At 30.6% G+C, this 15,377-nt stretch overlaps 6 protein-coding genes across 7 annotated transcripts; 4 read left to right on the forward strand and 2 right to left on the reverse strand.

Moving 5' to 3' along the window:
- Positions 1-247: 247 nt before the first annotated feature.
- Positions 248-2,238, forward strand: LOC100878085 (type 1 phosphatidylinositol 4,5-bisphosphate 4-phosphatase). The gene is made up of 6 exons (XM_003706883.3): positions 248-389; positions 474-661; positions 734-943; positions 1,017-1,157; positions 1,297-1,351; positions 1,475-2,238. Exons 1-6 carry the CDS (start codon positions 308-310, stop codon positions 1,558-1,560), a joined length of 762 nt encoding a protein of 253 aa, XP_003706931.1. The 5' UTR covers positions 248-307; the 3' UTR covers positions 1,561-2,238.
- Positions 2,239-2,377: 139 nt separating this feature from the next.
- On the forward strand, positions 2,378-3,215 carry LOC100880881 (chromosome transmission fidelity protein 8 homolog). The gene is made up of 2 exons (XM_003706908.3): positions 2,378-2,720; positions 2,796-3,215. Exons 1-2 carry the CDS (start codon positions 2,632-2,634, stop codon positions 3,109-3,111), a joined length of 405 nt encoding a protein of 134 aa, XP_003706956.2. The 5' UTR covers positions 2,378-2,631; the 3' UTR covers positions 3,112-3,215.
- SmF (small ribonucleoprotein particle protein SmF) lies at positions 3,203-3,906 on the reverse strand. The gene is made up of 2 exons (XM_003706893.3): positions 3,761-3,906; positions 3,203-3,591 (listed from the first exon to the last, which is right to left on the reverse strand). Exon 2 carries the CDS (start codon positions 3,568-3,570, stop codon positions 3,304-3,306), a length of 267 nt encoding a protein of 88 aa, XP_003706941.1. The 5' UTR covers positions 3,571-3,591; positions 3,761-3,906; the 3' UTR covers positions 3,203-3,303.
- Positions 3,907-4,047: 141 nt separating this feature from the next.
- LOC100881106 (leukocyte receptor cluster member 1 homolog) lies at positions 4,048-6,551 on the forward strand. The gene is made up of 4 exons (XM_003706910.3): positions 4,048-4,601; positions 4,681-4,780; positions 4,855-5,678; positions 6,358-6,551. Exons 1-3 carry the CDS (start codon positions 4,579-4,581, stop codon positions 5,641-5,643), a joined length of 912 nt encoding a protein of 303 aa, XP_003706958.2. The 5' UTR covers positions 4,048-4,578; the 3' UTR covers positions 5,644-5,678; positions 6,358-6,551.
- On the forward strand, positions 5,691-10,018 carry LOC100880994 (uncharacterized). 2 transcript variants are annotated; one of them, XM_012293416.2, is made up of 9 exons: positions 5,691-6,024; positions 6,102-6,318; positions 6,636-7,276; positions 7,350-7,457; positions 7,551-7,756; positions 7,833-8,008; positions 8,085-8,537; positions 8,609-8,815; positions 8,890-10,018. In XM_012293416.2, exons 3-9 carry the CDS (start codon positions 6,704-6,706, stop codon positions 9,252-9,254), a joined length of 2,088 nt encoding a protein of 695 aa, XP_012148806.2. In that variant the 5' UTR covers positions 5,691-6,024; positions 6,102-6,318; positions 6,636-6,703; the 3' UTR covers positions 9,255-10,018. The 2 variants fall into 2 exon arrangements, with proteins under 2 accessions (XP_012148806.2, XP_012148807.2); XM_012293417.2 differs by lacking the exon at positions 6,102-6,318 and having other exon boundaries at positions 5,692-6,024.
- Positions 9,741-15,089, reverse strand: Tgs1 (Trimethylguanosine synthase 1). Its single transcript, XM_012293413.2, has 8 exons — positions 14,955-15,089; positions 14,283-14,418; positions 12,356-14,196; positions 11,841-12,087; positions 11,158-11,758; positions 10,941-11,072; positions 10,583-10,881; positions 9,741-10,472 (listed from the first exon to the last, which is right to left on the reverse strand). Exons 1-8 carry the CDS (start codon positions 15,062-15,064, stop codon positions 10,362-10,364), a joined length of 3,477 nt encoding a protein of 1,158 aa, XP_012148803.1. The 5' UTR covers positions 15,065-15,089; the 3' UTR covers positions 9,741-10,361.
- Positions 15,090-15,377: the final 288 nt, after the last annotated feature.

Consider the following 15,377-nt stretch of genomic DNA (forward strand, 5'->3'; position numbering starts at 1 on the left):
AGAGAAAAGAATAACCTCAAAATACATTCGCCTCGGAAACATCGCTATTATTGAGTAACAGGGCAGCCAACGTGCGAAAATGTCAAAGTGCTCTTAGAATTCCTAAACCAATCTATTGAAGATCGACAATGTATTAGTACGGAACGTATCTATTGTAAGGGACGGTTTCTGTTCTACAAACAGGCAGAACCGCGGAGGGTGTTAGAAAAATTTGTATTTTGTCATCCTTGTCATCGGAGCACCGGGAGTACTGTCAAACAATAATTAAAACAAATTGTTGTCGTCAAAGATAAATTAATAAACCGACATGGGAGACGGGCGGAAAGGCGAACGGCAGCCGTTATTAAAGAACGAAAATGTCATTTACAATTCACAGATCAGCGACTTAGGTAAATAATATTTGATCTCGAAAATAGAGTGATTAAGTTTGCTTAATTCTTTTGCTTGTTTACCTGTTTCATATTTTACGTTAGATGAGACACAATCTACTGTCAGCACAGTACCTGCAATAGGCCCTGATGAACTACCACCTCCGTATGAATCATGCAATCAATCAGGTGGTATGCCTATGGTTACTTGCAGAGTTTGTCAGGCTATGATAGATATATCTGGTAAAAAAGATCAACATGTTGTCAAGTGTTGTCAGTGCAATGAAGCAACAGTATGTTCATGAACTGATTCGTTAAACCAAACAGTAATGTATCAAAAATAATAGTATTATTTTTTTTTTTAGCCTATACGAAATGCACCACCAGGAAAGAAGTATGTTCGCTGTCCTTGTAATTGTTTATTAATTTGTAAGAGTTCTTCACAACGTATTGCTTGTCCAAGGCCCAATTGTAAACGTATTATTAATCTTGCTCCAAGTCCAATTACACCACCCGTTCTTTCTATGCCTGGAATGTGTAGGGTATGCTGTGCTCACTGTCATGACACATTTTTGGTAAGAATTCATTGAGAATGTTGTTTATGTATAAGTATATATTAATTAATACTTGTTATGTTATTTTCTTTAGTTCAATACTCTGAATAATGCTTTGGCTCGATGTCCACATTGTCGGAAAATATCTTCTGTTGGCCCAGATTTTGCTAGAGGTCGAGGTATTGCATTCATAATCGTCGGAATAATAGTTTTAGTAATTGCAATAGCTGTGACTGTAAGTATTATTTGAATATATGTGTATTTAATACATTTTTAACACTGCATTTTTTAAATTGTGATTCAAACAATTCACAATTACAGGAACACCCTGCATACTAGAAGATTATAGTTAATTGTGCTTTATTTATTTACAGGTTGGAACACATAAATATGTGAAAACTAGTGGTGGAGTTTATGTAGCTTATGTTGGTAAGTATAGAAAATTAGTTTTATCTAATTCATTGTTTATAATGTATGTACAAATCAATTGCTATAATATGTAGTAAATTAATACTGTGAAAATTCCATCTATTTTGTTATTCTTGTCTCCAGGTGGATTTCTACTGGCACTTTTGTGCTTTGGACGCAGCATTTATTATTGTACAATGAAAATTAGTATGATAGAAGGTCCCATGTAGTCCCCTAAATGACAATCAATTGCTAATATTTTAAAACCAATTCCTCTAACATCTATGTCGTATAATAATATATTTAGATCAAATGTTTATAGTAATAATAATGACATACAAGTCCTTTTTGGGCAATACTTTGTAGATGTATACATTCTTAAAGATGCATATGCGAGTTTGTATTGATAATAATAAGCAAACTCTCTTACATATGCATATACAGATGTACATGTTATGGACAAAGAGAACGTGTATCTGATATATAACATTTTCTCATGTAAGGTAATATATCTAGAAATACTAGCAAGTGATGGGGTGTCCATTTTAAACATAAAGGATTGTTCCTCTGCACTTTTATATACAAGCACAGGACCAATAAAATATCCCCATTGTATTGTTTTCATATTTGAAATAAATTACGCTATATATGCTTTCTACATCTACAGTAACATATAAACTGCACATAGTATATACACAAATAAAACGACTTCGCATGATTGTTATTCCAGTTGCTATACATACAGCTATGTATATTGTGTTTTTAATTCCGTACTTGCATTGTCCTTCAAATATCTTTTCCAAAAACAAAAGAAAAGTACGAATGGGTATCATTTGAAAGACACTTCTAGTGTTATGTATTATTTGACATGCAAGTAAAATTATATAAAATACATATATTAAATGTTATTATTTATTTTATTATTATACAAATTATTGAATCGTTTCCTTCCTTCGATCAATAATGTAGTAGAAATATTATTATAAACGGAAAATATGATTTTACATACATTTTTTTTTAACAACCGCCAAAACATTAGTTTCGCATTCTGCCATCAGATAACGTAAGTAGATGATATACAGTTTTACTTCCCAGCAATAGATGGCGTGAACGTAACTAGAACAATTGAATTACCAAAGTGATTCTTATAAAATTTTCGTCAAATTTTAACATTACATTTTAAATAAATTTTTGATATTATATATATAAAATGTTTATAATCTTCTATCTGTATTAAAAATGTTAACTTTTTATTGAAAATTTGGTTTAAGCTTTTACCTAATCTAGTGATTTTTTTTTAAATGAATTTATACTTACATGTGATATACGCACATAGGACCAACATAGTATTTGCCGCCAAAACAATCAGTATGATTATACCCATAAAAAGGTATTATAATTCAGTTATACTGATCTTAAATGATATAATTAAATGACATATACGTCTAATTTCATTATTTTTTAGAGATGGCGAACTCGAAGAATGGGCAATTATTGAATTACAAGGTGATTTAAAATTTGACTCCCCAGATGTTACAAATAAATATATTGGAGATTTACACTTTTTGAAAACTGGTACACCAATATTTATAATTGGTATTCATGTATTACATGGAAAAGAAGTACCACTTCCAAAACCATTTGCAGTTTTAATAAAGAAAAACACAGAACATGCTTCTGAAATAAAAACTGAATATAATGTGAAAGCCATTGTAAGAAAAAAATTAATTTTTAGAACAAGGCCAAAACCTATTATAACAAATGTTCCACGGAGTAGTTGAATTTACATACACATAGCATAATATGATCTACTAAATTTATACAATTTTGAATAATTTATCATAATGTACACTATTAATAAATAAATTTAAATGAATTTTGAAAATCCGGTTTTATTAATATTATATGGTTATCTTATTTTCCTTAGTAGTAAAAAATATTAATCTAAATTGGAATATAAATATTTATGCTAACTAATCCTTCATCTCTCCTTCTTCATCCTCTTCTTCAACACCCCTTATGTACATTACATTATTACACCTGATTAAAACTTCACCAAGGTTTCCAGTACAATTTCCATCAATGTGTTCTTCTGTATTAGCTAATTGCAAATTCATATATCCATCAACAGACACAAGATAACCTTTATATTCATGGCCCCACTTTAGTTTTACCATAACAGGTTTACCGGTTAAACCATTTAAAAATGGTTTAGGATTTATTGGCATTGTTGCAGCCATTGTGTCGAATTTATTAATTACCTGTAAAAAATGTGTAATATAATACATAACAAGATTTTCTAAACACTAAATCAGAATTAATTGAGGTTAAGTTTGTGTACATAAAATATGATTGAAATAATAAACATTATTTTATATGTGGAATAATTAGGGAAACATTTATTTACAATAAGAACAAGTTTATACTTACTTATATGTAAGAAAATATTAAAATGGAACAAATTCAATTCTGGCAAATTCGTACTGAACACAATGCCACTGCTCTGAAGTAGTCCATGGTTACAATCGTGAGAATACTGTCGTTAGAAGACAAGTTTTCGTTTAGTTTGCGCATGTTGGTTTCATTTAGTTTAGAACACTGCATATCATCCATAGACTCTACACATTTTTGACAGCGAACATATATATACAGTGATCTTTTATTTCGTATACTTCTTGAACCCAATATTCAAATTCCTAAATCTTCAAATTACAGAAATTTGTACATGTGAAAATTTGCCAACCAATATGAACCCTCTTTTCTCTACGTTGTTACGTTGTTTGAGAAAAAATTTGTCATGCCCATCGGTGTGCTATTTTAGCTATTAATATATTTTTCGTCACCTTGTACATGATCATGAAGCAAAAAGCAGATGGTAGATTAACAACACACTAAGGGCAAAGAACTCTGAAGTCAGCCGAGATGCGCGGAATCATTACAGTTTTCTCATGAAACAATAGTTGGATACTATGTGTATAATAGTACAATAACCTCAAACCTGTCAAAATCACGTATTAATATACATCAGTTATCATCATATAAAAATATATTGTGAATTCTTAAATTATTACTACAAATTTATGTAAATTTATAATTATTTCTTGTACAAATATTTATTGTTACAATGGAATAAAGACGTTTTTAAAAAGGCATTAAATATAACTTTTGACTTAATAAAAGTTTATTAATATATACCTTATATTTATAGTTTTAATTCTTGTAATAAGAGATATTATATTTCATCAAATATGAATATTCTACCAAAGAAAAGGTATTTTATATTTTTTGTGTGCAGACATTCAATATCAATGTTTTTATATATTATAAACTATATAAATTGTTTGCTTCAGGTGGCATGTACGTACAAAGGAAAACATAGCTCGTGTACGTAGAGATGAGGCAAAAGCAGCAGAAGAAGAAAAAATCAAACAAGAACGAGCTCAAAAAGCTGTGAGTATTAACAAAAATAATACTAAAAATAACAAATCATATTACAGATAATAAAAACTATTACATTTCACTAGGAAACTGAAGCAAGAATTAATTTTTTGAGAGAAAAAGCAAGAACAAAATATGATGGACGAGCAGAGACACTAAAAACTGAAACAGAAGCAACTACTTCTAAATTAGATCATGTTAATTTTTTTGCTGACCTTGAACAAGGAAAAGTTGATTACAATAAACCTAATGTAGAACATGAAAAGGAGAAAAAGGAAGAAAGAGAAAAATATGAAAAACAAATTGGCTATCTTACTTATCTTGGACAAGACACTAATGAAGCAACTGGTAAAAAGAACTGGTATGAACAATTACCCAAACGATTAACAGATACAGAAAAAGATGTAGAAGTAGAAGTAAAAAAGAAGGTATTAAATGATCCAATTCATGATATTAGAAAATATTTAAGCCTTATGGAAACAAGTTCTACAAAAACAGTTCAAAAACCTAAATCAGGCTCTCTTACACGTAAAAGAGATTCTTTGGAAGAAAGTGATTCAGGTAATGAAGGTAGACCTTCAAAAAGGCATAAACATAAAAAATCTAAGAAAAGTAAAAAAGAAAAATATAAGGACAAAGAAAAACCAAGCATTGATATAGAAAAATTGAGAGCAGAGAGATTGTTAAGAGAACAGAGTGAAAAGTTAAAGGCAGAAGCATTATTAGCTAAATTAAGAGGAGATCCTATTCCAACAGTAAAACCGGAATCACCACCTAAAACAGTTATCAAACAAAAATATAATTCACAGTTCTTTCCTGAAATTGCTAGACAAAATGCTGAAAGAACTCCTAATGTGCATTCAACAAAGAAATAGCATTCTATTGTGCTGTGTTGATATTTAAAAAAGTGGTGTGTATTATTGTTACGTAAATAATAATTTACTTGAAGGATTTTGTATTATTTATCATTAAATAGATTAATCATAAAATTTAGTTTATATAATGCAATAAAATACCACGTTTATAATATATGAATTATAAAAATGAAAAGAGTAATTGTTTATTTACTACTAAATGCAACTAAAAGGATATTGCACCTAGTAAATACATAAGCACAGTTGATTTGCTAAATTTCGCGGTATCACGTGATGCAAGATGGTGGAATATCACGGATCTCATGGATAATGCATTAAAATTTGACGTTTATATCATTTTTTCAGTATTCTTATTCATTAGTTGATTTAAATTCTTCGCTTGTAAGTAAACATCTTCACTTTTACAAATATTGAGTATCTTAGTTTAATGCTTGAGATTTTTTGTTTCCTATCTTAAGCCAGACGCATCTAACGCGCCAGTTGTTTTTGTGAATCATGATTTTCGAATTTGAACAGCTGTAAATATATTTAACTAAGAAATCATGGCAACTTATAAAAACTTTAATTTTACATTAATCAAATTTAATAATTTGATTTCAAATATTATCGAAAAAGTTGTACTTTTAAGTCATAATATAAATTAACCATAAATAACCTCTCCACTAATTTATACGGGTACGTTTTATGTTATAATTACATATTTTTATTTTATAGGCTTCAAATGTAACAATATTTGCAATAATTGTAACAACATTTATTTAAAAAAAAAGTAATGCATAATCTAAATAAATATGAATATTGAATTTATGCTCAGTATGATGTCCTATATGCACTTTTTATTTATGGCAGTGTTTATTATTGATAACAGTTCTATCACTTAGGCTCCATAGTGTTAAACTTTTATTTCAAAGTAATATTTCAAGACCTTTTATAACAAAATAAATTTAATATGTTGTTTATTTATGTAATAATCATATCTACTTGCATTACAGGCAAGATGTTACCTTTGATTTGAATATCAAGCATTTATACCGATATGATTTAATTAAACATTATCACTATGAACGAAGAAACAAACATTGAAGATTCTTCATATTTAAGTTATGAAATAAATGGTACTAGATATATTTTGCAAACAATATCAGATCCTGCTGTTGACATAGTAAAAACTGCATCAAATAATCAAGAGCAAACTGCACTTAATATTGTAGATGAAACACACATAGAAAAAGAAGAAGAATCAATTTCTTTAGTTTGCTTGGATGGTCAAGTCTATGCATTTCAAAATGGTGAATTACAAGAATTAGATTTTAGTCAAGTTATAGACCAAAATGAGCTGCAAGAAAAAACAGTTTTATTATCTAAAGATAATGACAATTGCGAAACACAATATATTACCAATGAAGATTTAATAATTGACAACATCGATGAACATGCTCAAGAACAGTTTGAGGTTGTTACAGGACAGAATGAAAAGAATTTTATTGTAGAAAAGCATAATGTAAATGCTAATGATTTTGTGGAAGTTGTAACAGCATTCAAATGTAAAATATGTACTTATACCACTCAAGATAAAACACAGTTATTACAACATTTTCAGAAAACACATGTGAACCCAAAAATAGATGTAGAAGTGAGTTTCTAAATTAATCTTTTATATAATAATTTTACATTATAATAATTAAATGAATTTTTTTATTTTATAGGTAAAAGAAGAATCAAAAAATACAGATGAAGTAAAATTGCTATATATGTGTGGAGAATGCTCTAATTGTTTTCCTTCTATAGAAGATTGCAAAGAACACATGATAAATGTAGTTATTTGTAAAATTTTTATTTCTTTTCTAAAAAAAACTATTTCCTATATCTTTGGTTTGAAGATATTATGTCAGTAACTTGGGTTTTAGGATCATCAGTTAACAGCTACAGGAGGTAATAAAAGTGGGAAAGAAAATATTACAGATGAATCAAAAGACACTGGTTTATTGGATGAATGTATAAGGCAGAGTGTTGAAAACAATGATATAAAACGTCAAGTAAAAATTCAGAAACCTTTAAATTCTGAATACATGCTCAATAAAAAGATGATTGAATTGATGGAACGGAATATAAAGTATGTGAATTCATTATTCAATTTTGTAGAGTTTAAATATTTCTTTCAGTTATGCATAACTAATACATTTTACAAGGTGTTCTTATCGAGGATGTCCATACAAATTCTCTTCAGAGGAAACAATGCAGCAACATGCACTTTGTCATACAGAATCACAAAATGGAACTGCATTTAAGTGTACTGTTTGTCGCGATATGAAATTTACTAAATGGAGGCAGTGTAGTTTACATCTTTGGAAAAAGCACCAAATTGGTTAGTATTTAACATCGATGTTTGAACGAGAAAATGTTACACAACTTTCTCTATTAAATAAAAATCTTTCATATAGACATAGGTCTGTTTACTTGTAAAATATGTAAAGCATATAAAAGTGCAACAATGGTGAAACTTTTGACTCATATGCGAGTACACAGCGAAACTCGAGAATATGAATGTTCAGAATGTGGTAAATGCTTTAAACAAGCGAGTCAATTGCGTAATCACAGAGTCATGCATTTAGATCGTAAGACACTGGAAGTAACACGTTGGTATACTTCCAAAAAATGTGATATGTGTGGAAAGACTTATGCCAACTCGAAATGTTTAAAAAGTCATATACAGGCAGTACATTCAAAGTTGCGACCATACGTTTGTAATGTTTGTGGGCATTCTAGTGCTAGAAAAGCTATGTTGCAAATGCATTTACGTCAACATACCGGCGATAAACCTTTTAGTTGTGAACTTTGTGAATACAAAACTGGAGATCATAACACATTACGTCGCCACATCATGCAACATACAGGTATATATAAATAAAATATAAAAATAATATGTGCATATGTTTAACAGTACAAATACAAATAATTATTCCAGGATTTAGACCTTATAAATGCCCACATTGTTCGTATACTGCGATACAAAGTAGTAGTTACAAAAATCATTTAAAATCTAGACATCCTTTATTATCCGGTTTATTTACATGTGATTTGTGTCCATTTAAAACTGTGAAAAATGAAAGTTACATACAGCACATAAGAGATCATGAAAAAGGATTGATTAAAGCAAATATGCAGAAAAAAGGTAGATTTCAATTTTTATGTTGTTTAATTTGTTTGTACTTACGCGTATCATTAAATGGTGTATTAATTTCTCAGATGGTGAAAATGTCGAAGTTTTTCCCGGTAATATCGCAGCGGCACAATTAATATACAGTTGTTTGGGTGCTTTCTCGAAAGTAGGAGATACTTTAGAAGCAAACTTAATGTCTTCCTCAACGTCTGCAGATGGTACATCACAAACAATTACAATACAAATACCATCAAAACATCTTGAGGGATCACTGCCAACGAGAGAAAGCGAAACTAAAAATGATTCAACGATCGAACAAGAAGACGAAGAAACGATGCACTGCTTTTTAAAGATTCCAAGGGAAGAAGAAGAAAGTATAGATACGGGCGGTATAACTATACCGGCAGAACCCGAGGAATCAGGTGTAACAACAATTAACGTTGATACATGAAAATATAAAAAGTTAAGTTACTCAAAAAGATATTTCTGCATATTTAGAAATACCAGTAAACAACTTTTAAAAGGCAAATGATGAAAAGATACTAGTCACGCGTTACTTAGATGATACGAATCAATTTGTTCTTTTTTCACAGAAAGTTAGGATTAATGATCTAATTTTTAAAAAAACTTCATTGTGATAATATTTTTGGGACTGTATATCATGTTTACGACGAAAAAATTTGATACTTCAAATGTTCTATTTAAAAAAAGTTGAACAATTTTTGTATGTTATTTAAAAAAAAGAAGGGAAAATTTTTAAACAAAATAAAAAATTTTCAATTATTTAATGGAGTTAATAAGCTTTACGTTCACATCAATTAAAAAAAAAGTTATATTTCGTTCTCAAATAATTCATGGCTAAAAAAATTAAAATAATTTTTAGATCTTTTTATTTTATTTTTATTACACAATTCATGTATCATATTAGAAGAACACGTTTAGTATTTTAAATGTATTTATTGATAATTAATAGGAAATTAGTAGAAGTGTACATAAAAATTGTAAAATAATAGTTTGGAAACTGTTGTAAAATGTAAATTACAATACTTCGTATGGTTCACATTAAGATTAAAATAATATTTTACACGATGGATGAAGGAGAAGTTTTCTAGCATTTTTGACTTAGTTAGCCATCAGGTAAAAATAACACTTATTGCTATGGAAGAATGAATTTAAAATCTTTTTGTTTAAACGTTTACATATTAATTATTGAGTTTCACAAATATGTCCTCACAAATTGAAATTTTAGTATCAATTTGCTTAAGTGCAAGATTTGTGAAAATGGTAACTGTTGGAGGCATAAACATATTAAGAAAAAAGTAATAGTAATAGAAAAATTTAAAAATACATCTGTAAATGATATAGTATAGTAGTTGTCTTTTTATATGCATTTTGTAAGAAAACATTAAATGAAATAAAAAATACTGCTTTTCTCGAGAATAGCCTAAGCAAATTGATACGAATTATTATTTACAGCTAATGATTCAAGAAATGTGAGAAGTTCCTTTTGTCAAACAGCTGCTGTGGATCTTCTCTCAAATTACACATCATATCACAACTAACATTCCCTGGTCAGTTCACCGTAATAAGCCATTATAGCTATTAACTTTCTGTCAAGGAAGTTCTGTTCCACTTCTACACCACCACCTACTCCAGCTAACATGGCGAGCTATAAATTTGTATATATGTATAAAAATGTAAGGTAAATAGCGAATTATGGTAAACGTTAAATATTGGAATCGAGGTATTTCCGAATTCTCTTAAATCGTGAAATTTTACCTGCATAGTATCTACATTTCTAGGTAGAAAGTAGGCCACATGATCTGTGATTCCTTTTGCTATTTTAAATACATTTGTTCCACCAATGGGATGCATAATGTTATTGAGATCATAAGTTTCAGTTTTATTATATTCGGGACCTCCCCATGGAGGGCTTAGAAATACAACATCCGCAGCTAACTTTGGTGCGAGTTTAAGGAAATCTCCGACAATGAATTCTATTCTGTCGTCGACACCATAAACTCGCGCATTGTTACGGGCAAGTTCGATCTTCATTGGATCTATGTCTATTGCGAGCACTATAGGGAAAAAGGTTTATGAATTCGACTGTATGAGTATAATTTGTATACAAATGTACCTCTTTCACACGTAAAAGCAAACTGGATAGCATTTCCCCCTGCACCACAAAATGCATCAATTATGGTATCGCATTTGCATCTTTGTGCTATATGTTCGGCAATTTTTTCAGGTGTTACAGAAAACCAGCTTTCTGTAAAAAAAAATATTTTATTATACAAACTTAAAGTATAAATGATAAATTTGTACTGTTATATAAACAGCATGAGGAAACATACCTCGATCCATTTTAATGCCTTGATCAAACTTACTAAATAGGCGATATCTTTTTAACCAGTATTTCAATAAAGTCTTATCATTGTCTATTTCTATTGGCAGGCTTATGTTTCTTTTAGATTGCTTCCTTTTTTTCTTTTTCTGTGTCTTCTTTATACTATCTTCATCAGATAATCTCATACTTTGTATTTCGTTGTGATTATATTTTTCATCTACATCCATATCAGTATTTAATGCGTCAAAATTCTCATCATCCTTTTCAGGCAATTGATCTTCTGATGCATATGTTATAGAACTGCTCGCTTTGTTTTGGTCAAACTGTACCTTATCTTCTTTGATATTTTTAAAAACATTATCTTGGTTATCGGATATATTTAAAACATCATTTGTATCATCTATTTGCCTTTTGTCTATCCCTGATTCTATTGAGCTTGTGCTCGGTTTACTAAATACAAGTCGTTTTTGCAACTTTGTCTTAAGGCTAGGATCACATTCGTCATCAGAACTTGATGTAAATTGTGCTGTATAGGAACCTTTTTCAGAGGGTTGTAATTCTGTTTCCGCCAATGGTAAAACTGGACAATACGATAAATACTGCTTCACCTGCAAACAAACAGAATTACTAATAAAAACAATTACCAAATATTTTTATACTTAATTTTATAGTATCCAAAATTTAATTGACCTTGTCTATAGTATTAGTAATTTCCACTCCATTGTCATCAAAGTAAATATGTTTGGTCATAGATTTAGGTTTATAGAGTTTCATTTTTAATTGTCTATTTTGCAATCTAATGTTCCTTTTTCTGTATACTACTTCTCCTTGTAATTTCGATTGCTTGTCATTTTCGTTGAACGTATAACCCATCAATGAAAATGCCTTTTTTACCGTTTCTAAACCTTCCCCTGTATCGTCATAATCAGCTTCATGGCTAAAATAGAATATAATTACTTGTTTACGTTAATGTAACGAAAATAAAATGTTGCAAAAAAATCAGATTAATCTATAAAACATAGTCTATTCCATGACAGTTGGAATGGCTAAAGATCGTCGCGTGCCACATGACGCGGCAACGTTATTTCTGTCACGAAAGCATTACGACTTCAAGCAAATAAAGTTACAAATGCTTCCGCTTTCGTAGCTGCAATCATCGAATACCTATTTACTACTTACAAAGTGCAATAAAAAGAAATCAATACCTTCGTTTTAACGTTACAGGTTTATCTTCGTTGGGTTTATCTCCATCTCCTTCATCGGAACACTTTTGTTGAATACTACCACCGCTAACATTATTAGAAGTAATTATACTACTTTCATTTTCTGTAACCGAAGTATGGCCATCGTGTTTACCGTTTCCTGAATGTTCACCTTCTTCTTTAGCAGTTTCCTCTTTATCTACAACAGATTCATTATCCTCTGATTTCATTGTTAAATTTTGCATGAGCATTCCTACCGATTCGATAATTAATCGTTTCTTTTTAGTCTTTTCTCTCTTAGAATAAGTCACACTCTTATTAGACGCATTTTTATTTTCAGATACATTAGTTCTATTGGAAGTATCCATTCCCTTTTGTATAAAATTTTGGTTTATACTTTCATCGCTTTCTTCTTCCTTTACGTCTTTTGTGTTACAGCCTTGGCTGTAATTTTGACCGCTAAGTTCGGATTGCTCCCTTTTATACCACTCTATAAATAATTCATAATTCTTTTGGTACTCTATCTGGAAATTTTCTTTCCATAAATGCTGCCAATATTTGTCATTGTCCTCTGAAATATATTCATTATCTTGATCAGAACTGGTACTTGTTATATTGCTTTCAATGGAACTGGTCACAGAGCTGATAAGACTAGAAGAATGTATAGAAATAGAGTCGCAACTAGAACTAGTAAGGGTCATTTTTGTAACGTTTGTCATAGAATCTGAGGTTGCATTTGTTTTTGCTATTGACTCATTAAGCGAATCGCATCTTGTCAAAAGTCGTTCATCTTCTGCATTAGATTGTTGATTATAACTTTCTTCCATGCTAAAAGGACTCAATGGATTCCATCCGTCTCCAGTCTCGGGTGAAGTTTCAAGATTTAACACCTTCTTCCTATTTTCCAATGCATCCATATCATTTATTTCTTGTTTATTTATATCGTCAAATGAAAAATTAACATTACAGGTGTCTTTTGCCTTTATTTCAGTATCACTTGTGTAGTTATTTTTACTAAATATTCCTTCAAAATTTGAGCGATCAAGTTCACAATTTATGTGCGCTTGATTAGGAAAACACGTATTTTGTTCCGAAAATCTTTCCACGCGTTCTTTTGTTACCGATTTTTCATCATTTATTAAATGAACATTATTTTGCAAGTATTCTGGATTTATGTAATCGGCATATTTTGAAATCCAAGATGCCCAAATTAAATGTTCGCCATTTTCAGCCCAATACCTGTCCCATGCTATACTCATTACGCTCTTAGTTTTAGAATATGTAGAACAATATGGATAAACATTAGATCTATGGTCATCGCTATATGTAAATACATCTTCGTTATAGGTCTGTGCATTATTTGACACGACATTTTTCAATGTGCTATGTATCTCAGAATCTTTATCTCCTAAGGTAAACAATGGACTTTCTACATGAAATTTCTTCTCATTAAGACTGGATGGATCATAACTCAAAACGTCGACGTCATCTGCAAGATCGTGATCTAACGAACGAATATTCAATGCATTGGATTCAGATTCTAAATGTTTGTCTTGCTGATGCTGCACAAGTATGTTCGCTTTCTCAGAGCCATCAACTGCTTCAGTGTCTGCAGTTTGAAAACTTTTTCCGTAAGATGCCAACAGGTTTTGAATGCTTTTAGCCTCATGTTGGTCATGGTATTCAGAAAGGTCTGCACCGGAGTCTGATTGGTGCAGACCCAATTTTTGCGTGAGGGAATGTGCAGCAGGACGATGAGCCGAATCACGAACAGAGTCATGTTCATCCGTGGAATAATTGTTGTCTGTATGTGACGCGCTACAGTAACAGCTCACTGGTTCTTCCTAATTATAAGAGACAAAATCATATGCTTGTTCAAATGTTCTATAATAAGTCTATTGATATCCAAAACAGAGAAAGATATTCTTACATCATGTTTTTCAATAGACTGTGTTTCTATGATAGACCTTTTATGAAGGTCTAACATTTCTCCTATACAGTCAGCATCAACATCTTCATCGTCACTAGCATCTTCTAAAGCAAGGACTGTATAAACCTCTGGATTTCTAAAACCAAAAATAAAAAGGTTCATGTTACAAGCATTAATTATTGCAACATACTGACATGTTTGTTCTTTATTGTTACATTCATAAATTTCATAGTTTCATCACAGCTACATAAAAATTATGAATTTAATAAAATACAACATTCTATTCTTTAACTTTATGCATTTGCACGTGGTACATATTGTTATGGTTCTACTCGCTATAATGCTTCGTAAAATTAAATGAAAAACTGACGAACAAATAATTTGAATAATCAAATCGTTCACGAAATAATGATTATAGACAAAATATTACTATATACTGAATATATTTCTAATCAAAGGAAATGTTTTTTTTTAGTTACTAAAAAATATTGTGACCTAACATATTCGAGTGGGTGTCAAGGTTAGGTCATGTGTCACACCACTGATCGATAAACGTACGAGATTCCCTTTATTTGATATTTTAAAGAATAAAACTACCATAAACAGAAATTATACGAACGAAATTACAATATTCAATAGAATAAAGGAACCATGCTTCACGAATGTATTTACCGAACAAATACTCTGCTGCAAAGACAATAAATGTAACTATCAGGATTAGGGGACTCGGCCTGCTTCGCGATGTACACTTCAGCTAAAGGTTCCCAGAAATGGTCGCTCATACCGAAAGTAGCGTTTAATTGACTACTTGCTCGTGAATCGTCACAACATCCACATGCCTCACGCTTAAATTTTTACAACTCCCCCCATGCAAAAACAATCCGCCATTTCTTCGACGGCACACCATCATGAAGTTGCTCCTGATTATCATCATGTTAAAACACAGACGAGATATGGGATAGAGCTATCACCTTATGGGAGCTACAGTCGAAGAAACTGAAATACCGGCTGCTGTTTTAGAGCTCAGCGTCGACGATGATCGAGGATCAGAATACACCCACGATATATACCTTCCCGATGCATGCGGGTTTAATG

This window comes from Megachile rotundata, chromosome 2 (genome assembly GCF_050947335.1).
Source record: "Megachile rotundata isolate GNS110a chromosome 2, iyMegRotu1, whole genome shotgun sequence".
Taxonomy (NCBI): domain Eukaryota; kingdom Metazoa; phylum Arthropoda; class Insecta; order Hymenoptera; family Megachilidae; genus Megachile; species Megachile rotundata.